Source organism: Lactuca saligna, chromosome 4 (assembly GCF_052625555.1).
Source record: "Lactuca saligna cultivar CGN05327 chromosome 4, ASM5262555v1, whole genome shotgun sequence".
NCBI lineage: Eukaryota > Viridiplantae > Streptophyta > Magnoliopsida > Asterales > Asteraceae > Lactuca > Lactuca saligna.
The window spans coordinates 234352025-234366373 of NC_136420.1; the positions used below are offsets into that span (position 1 = coordinate 234352025).

Here is a 14349-nt window from a genome sequence, read left to right on the forward strand (position 1 = left end):
CTATATATAGAATTCCCTTATGTTGAATCTTTTCAACATAACATTTATATGTCATTTGACTAAATTTGATTAAAATTTCTCGGTCTAATATTTTAGATTTTAAAATGAAGTATAAATTTCTATCCCTTAATTATAGCAAAACAACTTTTCAATCTCTTCAACTTTACAAATTGAAACTTTTGTTTTCTATAATTAATATTGCTAACTCGCAACACTTAACATAATAATCATGCTTCCACTAACATGATAATTATATCCTTCTCAGTATAATAGTTATGCTCCAACTAGCTTTGACATGTACTCAAAAGGTAACTGGACTTCTAGAAATCAATACCTATTGACTTTCATTGCCAAGGTTCATACTTCTGATACATAATGCTTCAATAAGATTTTATCTAAGCTCATACACCTTTTATTAGAAAGCTCATATATGTGCCTAAACTATTTCAGAACTTATATCAATAAGTCCCAAATGATCATACTAATTGCCAAATCTCACAATTATAACTATGAAGAGGGATGTCGTAATCATAATCAAATTTGAGAATGCAATTTACAAATCGCTATCTCCTTCAAATCTTCCTAGTGAAAGCGTTTCCTCACAATCATTTTCATGAAGTAGAGAGAAATTTTACAACATAGATTTTATGGTGTATGCGTTCCTATCCATGTGAATTTTTCATAACCATTAACACAAGACAAGGGTTGTTACAAATCCAAACTCATATGGACTGAACTTGTTCAATTATTATTTCTTGCCATCTGGCAGCACAAGGGCCTATATGTGAATATAACATATATAACTTAGTTTTGTTTGTGTTTAGAAGTAAAAAATAAAAGATATCAAAACAAAATTATCTTCAGTATCTTCATTTTCTGTTGTATTTTTAAGTAAAATCTCATCTAAATGTTGTCAATCACATATGAATAAAGTTAATCAAATCTAAATAGAATACAAATTTTATTTACCTTTTTCATTGGTTTTTTTTGTTTATATATATGCTTCACTCTTGGTGTTGTTTCTATAAGGGTAAGTAGTTAGTATTAGGACAACATAAGCGAAATGTGAAGTAACGTTTATATTTTAACAGAAAAGTTGTGAATAAGTATGGAAAATGAAAAAAAGATATAAAATCATTTATATATCAACTAATAATGGATGATTATTAAAATTTTTTCAAGTAAATCAACTAATAATGAATGAGGATTACGAGAATGAACAAGGAGCACAAAATTTGAAATAAACCTAGTTTGAATAGTGAACAGTGTGAATACAAAATTTTAGCTCTATATCAAGAAATAATGAACGATGATTACGAAAAATTTCAAGTAATCAAGTGATAAGTTTAGAAATGATTACAAATCGTTAAAAATCGATGAAAAAAACATCTATAATTACCTTTCATAGTCAACAGTGAGGAAATGGTTTCGTTTAGGTTTTCGTTGGAAGACATGTCTTCAATTTGTTCTTTGCGATGTTGAGAATGCTTTTTGTGATTTAATCCTTCTGCAAATGATTTTCGTGTTATGGGGAAACGATCATGTGTTCAAAGAGCGAAATGATGGTTTTGCTATCAAGATTTAATGTGAGTTAAAATTACTCAAGTGCCCTTATGGTTTTATGTTTTTAGATTATTTACAAGTTTGCCACCGCATTTTTATGTTTTTTAAGCTCATTAAATGATTGGCTGAGAATAGTTCACCGATTTTCAACTTTTTTTCTCAATTGGTGCCTCTCTCTCTCTCACACACACTCTACGTATATATATATATATATATATATATATATATATATATATATAGGTAGGTTCAAATGTTTCTAACATCTATTGTGTTGCTAAACGCACCAATCAGAAATTAGCAAAAATTAAATAATAAATAAATATAAAAGGGTATTTTGGTAATCTTAACACATCTAATTATGGTAAAAGAAATCATTCAATTAATATCCCCTAAAATAAAGATATCAACTAAACCCTACAAAACCATCGTTTTCATCACCATCACCACAGAAGGCCTTGAAATCGTCGACCACAGTCAGGTTTTTAAAACCTTCGTTCCACACTTCCATCATTGCCAACAACAGCCATCGTCGATACCGTTTTCCACCGCGAAAATCGAGTTTTGTTCGTCATAAGAAGATTAGTAGATAGAAGGGAGAGGCAGCAAGAAGCAAAGCTCGTCCTTCCAGCAGTAGGCAATTTGAAACTTGACTATCTTTCTTTCACAAGAAAATACCCGCACATGTTTTGTTTAATTTTGTTTTAAATTAATGATTTTGAAATCGATTGATAGTAGTTTAGCAGCTTCGCTGCTACTATCAGGTGCTACAGTTGTTGGATTTGGGGGTTACGTCGGAAGTTCGCAAATTGATACTTCTACACTGATAACCCAAGAATATGATTCTTTTTCTTGGTATTTCAATTTCTTTTTCCTTCTTTTTATGATGTACACTAGTATTTAAGTTTCAGAACTTCAAAATTTTAGATATAAATGAATTTGTCGCAGAAAATACTTAAGAAATAATCTACGACTTAACTATGGATGTCAGTTGAATTTTCGTTTACAAACAATAACATTCTATCATGGCCTCCATGTGTTCGATAAAATGATTCAATGAAAAAATAGTTAATAATCTTTAATGTTTTTACTTCTCTTTGTTCCTTATTCTTTTCAAAACTATATAACTTAATTTAGATTGGGTTGGATGCCCTTTTCATAACAAATAGGTTGATGCTAGTTCCTTATTCTGTCAGAATTTGAAGTTAAATACACTGAGGATATCGAGAAGAAACATAAGGAACCCGAAGAAGCAAAACAATTTTTCAAATTGGTATGTGATGAATCGACAATTTAAAGACCCCTGGTAAACCTCATACTCCTCGATATTATGCAAGACCAGTTCATGAAGCAGCACGTCAAGATGCTTATGAGGTTGTTGATGAGATTTTAATGAAAAACTATCAGGTTCGTCTTTTTTGTTTTTATTTGGTATTGAAAAACTTAAACTTTGATGTTCCCTTAGTGTTTTCCATGTGGTTTGCATATTTGGTTTCTTTTTTTTTCTTGTAACATGATTTTTATACATAAAGAGAAACTGAATATCCAAAACCATTCTGTAAGAATAGTGTATTCTGTAATAATATTATTGTTGTATTCTGATAGAATTGTAGTTAATTATTTATATACTTAATGTGCAGTTGTTACAATGTATCAAAACAAAATATTTCTTGAAGAATGAATCAAAGAATGATCACACTTACTATTTAAGAATGTTGTTATTTTTTAAGAATTACACTTTTTATTTTTTCAGAATGTTGTTATTATTCAATGAATCACAAACATACAATGTAATTATTTGGTATATTATTAGTTCAAGAATCGATTTTGTGTATTCTTTTCAGAATGTATTTACTAGTTTATGGTTGACATTATGTCATTCTGACATAATAAAATCGAAAATATATTTACTAGCTTATAGTTGGCATTCTGTCATTCGGACAGAATAGAATCGAAAAATATATTTAATGGTTTATGGTTGGTATTCTGTCATTTTGATAGAATAAATTTGGATTTTTAAATTTGAATTAATTTAAAGTATTCAGAGTTTTTAAAAGTAAATGATATAATTATCCCTTAAAATCTGAAAATTTTCTTTTTTTAATATAGGTTAATTGACTAAAATACCCTTATGCTGAAATTTGTGTGATAATATGGTACATGTAATCTTATTCTAATATCATATACCCTCAGATCATGACATTTAATTTATTCTTTCTGGTGGTCCAGATCGGTGCATTCTGGCACATAATAGTTAGTAAAAACAAAATAACATAAGTCTATATATATATAATTTATTCTTTCTGGTGGTCCAGATCGGTGCATTCTAGCACATAATAGTTAGTAAAAACAAAATAACATAAGTCTATATATATATATATATATATATATATATATATATATATATATATATATATATATATATATATATATATATATATATATAATCGAGATGGACGTATTAAAAATATGATATTTTATATATAAGTGTTTATGATAAAATAGTATAATTGTCATGATCAGCATAAGTTTATATTAAATATATGTTATGGTCATACACAAAAATACTTATTTTGGAAAATTGCTTTTTCCTTACTTGAGTCTTACGTTTGGGATATATATATATATATATATATATATATATATATATATATATATATATATATATATATATATATATATATATATATATATATATATATATCGGATATAGATCCGGTAAGAAATTTTTTTTTGTAGGAAGGTAAGAAGTTCTTTTTCTACATATTTTTTTTACAAACAAAGAAAATGAATCACTAGATGATTCATTTGTAAGATGATTCACAAGAAAAATTCTTAAAAAAACATCTTTATGATTCATTTTTAAGTAAATTATGAAAAAAATCACTTTTATGACAATTTTAGTGAATAACAACAAAATCATTATATAAATGAATTATCGAGATGTTTTTTTGAGAATTTTTTCTTGTGAATCATCTTACAAATGAATCATCTAATGATTCATTTTATTTGTTCGTGAAAAAAATATGTAGAAAAAAAACTTCTTACCTTCCTACCAAAAATTTCCTTCTTATTTGATCTTGACTCTATATATATATATATATATATATATATATATATATATATATATATATATATATATATATATATATATATATACTATTTCTAAAAATAGATTGAATATAATAATATTATTTTTTTAAGACGTTCAAATCATTAAGCTAATAGTATAAGTAGTCATCAATAAAATAATATTAAATTTTAACCTGTGTTTTGAATCCTTATATTTCTCAACAAATTCTATCTCATTCCCTGAATTTTGGATAATTCAAATTTTGAAACCATCAGAAAATACATGTTGATTCAAATATCTCTCCTGCAGATGGCTCTTTCTTAACATGTTTTTATTTTAATCCTTACTTGTAATTGATTTCATCATTTTTAATTTTTTATATTTTTATCTTATAAATATATTGGCTGAAGGTTTTATTATATCAGGTTTGTTCCTAAAAAAGTTTTTACTATGTTTTTTTTAATGTGTTGGCTTTGCAGGTTCAAAGAACTCAACCAAGAGGACCAGTTAGAGCATTGTATTATCATTAGTTTATATATTTTGGCATCTTACTTTTGCAATAAAGAACGGTTAAACACAAGGTTTGATATGATTAAGGTAGTTTATATATTTTCCATCTTGTTTAGTCTAAAAATGAAATATTTTTCATCATTGGTCCTTATAATATCAAGTTTCATCACATGAACTTCTTGATTACGGTGATTATTGTCCTTATTATAAGGTTCTATATAGATTTTGTTCAGTATTTTAAGGTTTCGAGAACCTAAATCAATATGAATCCTTGAATTACATACTATCGTTGAAAATGTTTTAATTTGTGACCAAACTTGGTTTAAAATCACAATGAACAAGTTGACACCTGAGTATTTTGGCATTCTCAAAGGCCTATTAATCGACTTTTGAATCACAACACCTGATAATCTAAAGGTTTAATTTTATAAACTATTATTTATATATTTTAGCATTTTACTTAGTAGGACATTAAATTAATAAAGGAATTAAGGAAAACGAAAAAAAAAGAGGACGATAAATAGTTCAAGTGGTTTGGGTATGTATAAAGGAAGTAATAACCATTTACGGGGTGTTTGACAAAAAAGTTTATTGCTTATTAGTTTATTAGATTATAAGTTAGTAAGTAAGTGTAGGGTAACTTATGAAAAAATGACGTATTAAAGGTTCCCCACCGGAATAAGTTATTTTAATCCAAACACTTTTTTAACTTATAGTGATGTGGAATATAATAAGTTGTTTTAAAAAAACTTAGCTAAATACCCCTTTAATATGGTATGGTAATGCTCTTGAAAAATAGATGTTATTTAATATTCATTTCTCGAAGTGAACGCAAAATGGTTTTAACTCTAAAGAGATCAAATTATTTGCTGCCCGCCGCTTTGCACGGGTAGTCAGCTAGTGTGTGTGTGTGTGTGTATATATATATATATATATATATAGATCAAATTATTTGCCGCCCGCCGCTTTGCACGGGTAGTCAGCTAGTGTGTGTGTGTGTGTGTGTGTGTATATATATATATATATATATATATATATATATATATATATATATATAAAACCCGCGCAAAGCGGCGGCTGCAAATAGTTGCATGCAGAAAATAATTTTTTTCGGTGATTATTTATATCGAAAACATGTTTTATTTCATGGAACACAAAACAAATACATATTGTTATTAGTCGGTTTTGCGACAACGACTTGTTTCCTTAGCCAAAATAATTTCTTAATATTGATGATTATATTTATCTCAACGATTGGTTTTCGTACGGAAACATGTTATCTTCCAAAGAACATGAAATGTATCAGAATTCGAATGCATTCCACTAAGGCCAGACACATTGTTTTGGATATCCGAAAATACTAAACTTATAATAAAAATCTTTTCTATTTTTTGTTTATTTAAATATTATATAACATAAACCAAGAATGTTGTTCTTTTTATTTGATTAATTACCAATTATATGAAATATACTAAGTTAACATAAAAAAAAATATTTTAAAATAAAATATATGTGAAATATAAAACTCAGAAACCAAATGTAAACATATAAATAAAATCACCGAACTACATCCAAGCCCTAACACTTATGATATATTTTAAAAAGGTTATTTAAAAGATAATTAAAAAAATAAATATCCCAAATATTATATCCGAAATATCTGAAAATTTAAAAAATGACCAGTCGAATAAGAATCTGAAAAATTAGATATCCGAACTTCGCATCAAGTTTTCATATGAGTTTTTTGGATTCAAATATTTTTAAACACCCCTGACATTAAGCCTTTACATTATATTATTTTCTTTTCTTTTCAAAATAGATTATTTTTAATTCCTTTGATCTATTTTTAATTCTTTTTAACATTTTATCAAAACTATGCTTATATATCATTTTTAAGACCCTCTCTCTCTAGGGGTGTTCGTTTGGATGGATCGGTTTGATCTGATCCAATCAAGTAAATCCAAATTGATTTCGGTTTGCAAAACATGAATCCGAATTGTCCAAACTAAATTCAAATCTGATCCGATCCGATCCAATTACAATTCGATTGGATCGGTTTTAATAATTTGGTTTTCAAAAACCGAAACATTTTAAAACGACATATAAGAATAATATCACCCAACTTTACACAAGAAATAAAAACAAATAATTTAGTTATGATTTGAATTTATAAACAACTAATAAGAAAATATATTATAGTTAAATATTTTATAGATACAAAACTTTCGAGAGAAAATGCATATTAATGTTTTTTTATCGGGTGAAACGTTTTGAACCTATTTGAAAAAATAAATTACAAAATTAATAAATAATTATAGATATATATTATAAATAGATAAATAATAAATGTTTATTCGGTTTTTTTGGACTATTCGGTTCTAATTTTATAAACCAAAACCAATCCGAAATTCAAAATAATAATTCGGTTTTGTTGAAAACCAATTCAAAAATCCGAATATCCGAACCAAATAGTCCAATCCAAATTGTCCAATTGGATAATTTGGTTTATCCAAATTGTAGTGATATGTTAATTTTTTCCATTACTAGTAAATGATTGGTAGTTAGATTTAAATGTGTTCTTTTATCTTAGTAACTTTAATGAATACATCACCTAATGAAGGGAAATATATAGGATTTCGTTTATTAACTTAATGGGTAAGTCCTTAAGGTATTAAGAGAGTGAGTAGATATCACCAATATGAATAATTTTTTTTTTTTTTTTTAAATCGGCAAATATATTAATGAATACCAACAAATACCAATATCCATTACAAAAATCTAACGTTTAGTCCAATACTTTACCAGGGTTTATAAAAACTCATTAGTGTCATGATAAAACAAATAAAAACAATACCAAAAAACCATAACAAAATATGAAACCTTTTTACTCTTCAATTAAAAAGAAAAAAAAAATACCATAATCATTCTTGTCAAATAATCGAATCATATCCTTCAAAATCAGCAATTCAACATGCAATCAAATATGTAAAAAACAATCAAATAAGTGAAAATTCTTTATATTATACTCAACTTAATGTAGAAATAGTAAATAGAAGATTTTACTATCTACAATATTATTTCTTTTATTAACCAAAAAATAATGAACAAAAAAATAAATCAACAAATCGATCTGGCTTTTGAGTGCCACTGAAAACTTATTTTAAGCCGCCAAACATAAGGCAATTGGAAACCTACAAAGCATAAAAAAAACAAATAAAATATCAAATTATGTTAGTAAACATATTTCATTCAAATACAAATCAATAACAATGTACTTTCATATTTCTTGCCTTTTTTTTTTATAGAAAATGAAAGTAATTTTATTCTTCGTTTTCAACTTTGGATTGCACTGCATAAGTAGAAGAATTTCGACAGCACCTTTAACTCATAACAACATAAAAACTTTATAAAAATCAAGATTCTAGAAAATTTGTTTGTTTGTAGAAAAAAGAGGAATACTATTGTTGGAAAGTGAATCAATCTGAAAAGAAAAAGAGAGAGAAATGTAAAAAGCACATAGACTTTGCATTCTATGAATGAAAACGGAAAACATGAAAAAATCATATAAATGAGTTATACCTTGAACTATAAACCCATCTAGTCAATTTTCCTCTTGCAAAACATGCTTCCAAAATATACCTTCAACTTTTAACCCATTTAGTTAACTTCTTCTATTTGTTCCTTATCTTAATCACCATGCCAAACGCTACACAAAATCAATAGAAGTGAATAATCCTACGATTTACATCTAAAAAAATGACCAGAATGAGAAGTAATGAAAAACACAAAAATGGCTCGCTATTGATCGAGATTTGAATGACATAGTAGGGTTACCTCCTGTTTCGTTTCACTATCTTCAAAACACCAATCAAATAATTGCAAAGTTTGTTGTAGGTGGGAATTCAAGAATTATAATGTTTGTTGTTTACGGAAAATGAAACATGAAGAAATCGTACTATTCATGGGAAACTCAATAAAAATGTTACTGTTGATCAAGATTTGGGTGATAGAAAGGTCGTGACTCTCATTAAGACAAAAATATTGCAACAATACGAGTCGCAAAATAAGACTCATTTTCCAGGAACGTCTCAATTAGTGATAGTGGCAGTTTAAGGTTGTGTTTTTAGGGTTTGTTGAGAGATAAATGTGCAGTTTTTTTTGAAGATGTTGCGAACTCTTGCTATTAAAAACCCTCTTATTGTTGGATTTATAGAAAATCGAGTATACGTACAAGAGGTGCAGAAAGGATATGGGTTTATAGGAAATCAATTGGAATGGAGAGAAGATTCTGGTTTTTCTAGAGAAATAATAGATACATGTTGGAGTGTTGGTTTAAACTTCAAATTAAGCGAATTAACTAGGAATTCAAATGATAGTGGACTGTGTCAAAAAAGCATGTGACATAAGGGTATGTATGCATTCAATGATTGTACCTAAAGCTTGTAATTTGAACGATTTATAAGGGGAGGAACGACATACGAGGTTTTAGTCAACAATATGTTACTGAGTATTAAAGAGATTGGGTCATACCAAAAAGATAAGATCTCATTTAAATTTTAATATTATTTTATTATTAATCGATGGTACTTTGAGCTTAACCATTTGAATGTCTTAAAAAAAATATTATTATATTCAATCTATTTTTAGAAAATAGTGAGATTTCTTTTATAAGATAGTAAAGATATATATAAAAGGGAAAAGTTAAATAAAGAACCATAATTATTGGTTGTTCAAGGAACCAAGTCTTTTTTTCAATTTCTACAGCTTATTCTTTATCGAAAAAAAAATATAAAAATATCTAAATTCATATATTAACATTGTGAATGTGAAAAATATTTTTCGGATTCACGATGTGAATTTTCAAAAATTCACATTGTGAATTTGACGTAAAAAAATCGAATTTGATATTATTGGAAAAATGATAAAAAGTTATGAATTTTTGTATTTTTAGTTTTTTTTTTTGATAAAAAATAAGTTCTAAAAGTTGAAAAAAAATTGGTTCCTTGGTTAATTATAGTTCTATATTGAACCTCACCCTATATATATATATATATATATATATATATATATAGAGAGAGAGAGAGAGAGAGAGAGAGAGAGAGAAGGTTTCAATTGAGAAAAAAAGGTTGAGAATTGGGGAACCATTCTCAGCCAATCATTTAATGAGCTTAAAAAATGCACAGTAGCAAACTTGTAAATAATCCAAATACATTAATGAGCGGTGACAAATTTGTAAATAATCCAAGAACATTAAACCGTCAGGGCACTTGAGTAATTTGATAACACATCAAATCTCGACAGAAAAGCACCATTTCCCTCTTCGATACACCATAACATGAAAACCATTTGCAAAAGAATTGATAAGAAGAAAACCATTTGCAGAAGCATCAAATAACATAAACGAATAAAAATGTCTTCCGATGAAAAGATGAACGAGACCATTTCCTCATTCTTGACAATGAAAGGTAACTATCGGCGTTTTTTCTCGAGTTTTTAACGATTTCGAATCATTTCTAAAATTATCACTTGATTACTTGAAATTTCTCGTAATCTTCGATAATTATTAGTTGATTTAGAACTAAAAACATTGTTTTCACACTGTTCATTCTTCAAAAAAGGTTGTTTACTTCAATTTTTTTATGATACTCGTTCATTCTCGAAACCCTCCTTCGTTATTACTTTATTTACTTGAAATTTTTGTAAGAATCATCTATTATTAGTTGATATATAAATGATTTTACATCATCTATTCATTTTTCATCTTTATTCAAAACTATACTGTCAAAATACAAGCGTTACTTCACATTTCGCTTATGTTTTCCTAATATTAACTACTTACCCTTATAGAAACAACACCAACAGTGAAGAATACATATAAACGAAAAACAAGAACAAATCAAAAAGGTAAATAAAATATGTTTTGTTTACTTTTGAACACAAGCAAAACTAATATTTAAATGTAAGTATGTATGTTATATTCATATATGAATAGAACATAACTTGTTGTCATACATACATTATTCAAATGTGAATACAACAATAATGATTTATATATATGTTCTATTCACGTATAAATATAACAAAACATATTCATATGAGAATAAAAAAATATGAATACATATGTTTTATTCAAATATTCATTCGTGAATATGTATGTTATATTGGTATATGAATAGAACATAACTTGCTGCCATACATACATTATTCAAATGTGAATACAACAAGAATGACTTATATATGTTCTATTCACATATGAATATAACAAAACATATTCATATGAGAATAAAAAAAATATGAATACATATGCTTTATTCAAATATTCATTCGTGAATATGTATGTTATATTCACATATGAATAGAACATAACTTGCTGCCATACATACATTATTCAAATGTGAATATAACAAAACATATTCATATGAGAATAAAAAAAATATGATTACATATGTTTTATTCAAATATTCATTCATGAATATGTATGTTATATTCACATATGAATAGAACATAACTTGCTGCCATACATACATTATTCAAATGTGAATATAACAAAACATATTCATATGAGAATACAAAAAATATGAATACATATGTTTTATTCAAATATTCATTCGTGAATATGTATGTTATATTCACATATGAATAGAACATAACTTGTTGCGATACATACATTATTCAAATGTGAATACAACAAGAATGTCTTATATATGTTCTATTCATATATGAATATAACAAAACATATTCATATGAGAATAAAAAAAATATGAATACATATGTTTTATTCAAATATTCATTCGTGAATATGTATGTTATATTCACATATGAATAGAACATAACTTGCTGCCATACATACATTATTCAAATGTGAATACAACAAGAATGACTTATATATGTTCTATTCATATATGAATATAACAAAACATATTCATATGAGAAATAAAAAAAATATGAATAGATATGTTTTATTCAAATATTTATTTGTGAATATGTATGTTATATTCACATATGAATAGAACATAACTTGCTGCCATACATACATTATTCGAATGTGAATACAACAAGAATCACTTATATATGTTCTATTCACATATGAATATAACAAAACATATTCATATGAGAATAAAAAAATATGAATACATATGTTTTATTCAAATATTCATTCGTGAAAATGTATATTATATTCACATATGAATAGAACATAACTTGCTGCCATACATACATTATTCAAATGTGAATACAACAAAACATATTCATATGAGAATCAAAATATGAATACATATGTTTTATTCGAATATTCATTCGTGAATATGTATGTTATATTCATATATGAGTAGAACATAACTTGCTATCATGCATACATTATTCATATGTGAATATTGATATTCATATATGAATATTCTCATATTCATATATGAATATTATTACATTTTTCGTAAAAAAAACTAGTAAAATTACCTTAAATTCATTTTTAAATTCACTTTTGCTGTTTTTGTGCTGCACAATGTAAACTTCCCAACCATCTTCAATACCAACATATGAGTATGTACAGAAAAAACATGCTATATATATATATATATATATATATATATATATATATATATATATATATATATATATATATATTTGCGCCTCAAAAAATAATGTACTTGTATAAACCTTTGATGCTTGCAGTTCTATTTCTCGAGGTGTTTGCATTTTATATGATGCTTTCTTTGATGCCTTATCAAGCTCTCGTTGAGTATTCATTTGCTTTTGAATGGCAGTGTCGTAATTTATCATGAAATTCAAAAGTAAGTTCCCACTTTCTGAGTATGTATTCAAGAATGAATTCATACTCTCTGATCTCGATGTAGTCTTCATCAAACCACACATTAATATCACTAAAATATTCAGGTATCTATGAATCACGTATTGTAAACATGTCTTTAAACCATATTGTGTCTTCAAGATTGAACTCCTTCATAAACAAACCCCACTTCACCTCAAAAACATCAGGTTTCATATTAATGTCCCAAACAAGCTTCGAAAACCTTTTTCTAAAGTCTGTGTTTGTAAATAAATCATCTGATATATGTATTAAAACAAAAATATTCATAAATGAATAAATAATAATAAGTAAAATAACAATCAATATTCATAAATGAATATACTAATAAGTAATATATTTGAAATATATTAAAATAATACATTTTTTTTTCAACTTTTTCATTATATGCCACATACATAATCAGTGCTTTGAATTACAAAACACATTCTCAACATGTTTTATTGCAGCATCTTGATCGGTTAAAACAAGTGTTGGTTCTTTCCCACGAGTTTTAAGAAATGCTTTAAGCAAACAAGAGTAAGACTCAATGCTTTCATTGCTTAGCAACCCAGATCCAACAATAACCGATTTTTTATGATGGTCAATAGCAGTAAACGGAACAAAAACCATTCGATGCCTAACACACAAAAAAAATGTTCATTAAAGTCAAATTTTGATGTATTAATAAGTGAATATAAAAATATTCATATACGAATAAGCTATAAACTAAAGTAGATAAAATAACTTACTTGTTTGTTCGGAAAGTCGCATCAAATGAGATAACATCACCAAATTCAGCAGAATATGTCTTCTTGATTTCATCAGCCCAAAACATACAGTCAAAAACATCATCTTCACAATTAAATTCAAATGAGTAATTTTGATAGTGAGCTCGACGGCCATTCATTGTATTTACTATCATTTGGGTATCTTTATAACCAATAACCCTGTTGATATCTTTCCTTAAATTTTTATAGTCAACTACTTTGGGCTTTACAAACTCATACCCGCCTTTCAGACTTTCCCTCAACTTATGAGCCATAGTTGGACCTATTTTTGATGTGGAAGCACGCACAATAAACTCTTTTTTTATGAATATGACATTTGTCTAACTTTTTTTAAATCCCTTCTCTTCGTAAGTGGGGTTGTGAAGTTCATCAAACTGAAAAACTTTATAATCTGGAGTTCCATACACAGATTCAAATATAATCTTTGCTTGACAACCAATAGCTCTTGAATTTGAATTTCGTTTCCTCCTAACACCACTTGTACCTAATGTGTCACAAGATTTCTTTTTCTGTTTACCACCACGATTACATATAACATGTTTCTTCTTTATAATCTTGTTATCAAACCTTGACTGTGTGCTCAGTCTAACATCAACACCACTAATTTCAGCATA

At 26.7% G+C, this 14349-nt stretch overlaps 1 protein-coding gene across 1 annotated transcript; it reads right to left on the minus strand.

Moving 5' to 3' along the window:
• Positions 1-8303: 8303 nt before the first annotated feature.
• Positions 8304-13989, minus strand: LOC145040537 (protein FAR1-RELATED SEQUENCE 5-like). Its single transcript, XM_078988452.1, has 6 exons — positions 13697-13989; positions 13385-13584; positions 13049-13204; positions 12797-12945; positions 12596-12660; positions 8304-8334 (listed from the first exon to the last, which is right to left on the minus strand). Exons 1-6 carry the CDS (start codon positions 13987-13989, stop codon positions 8304-8306), a joined length of 894 nt encoding a protein of 297 aa, XP_078844578.1.
• Between the last annotated feature and the right edge of the window lie 360 nt (positions 13990-14349).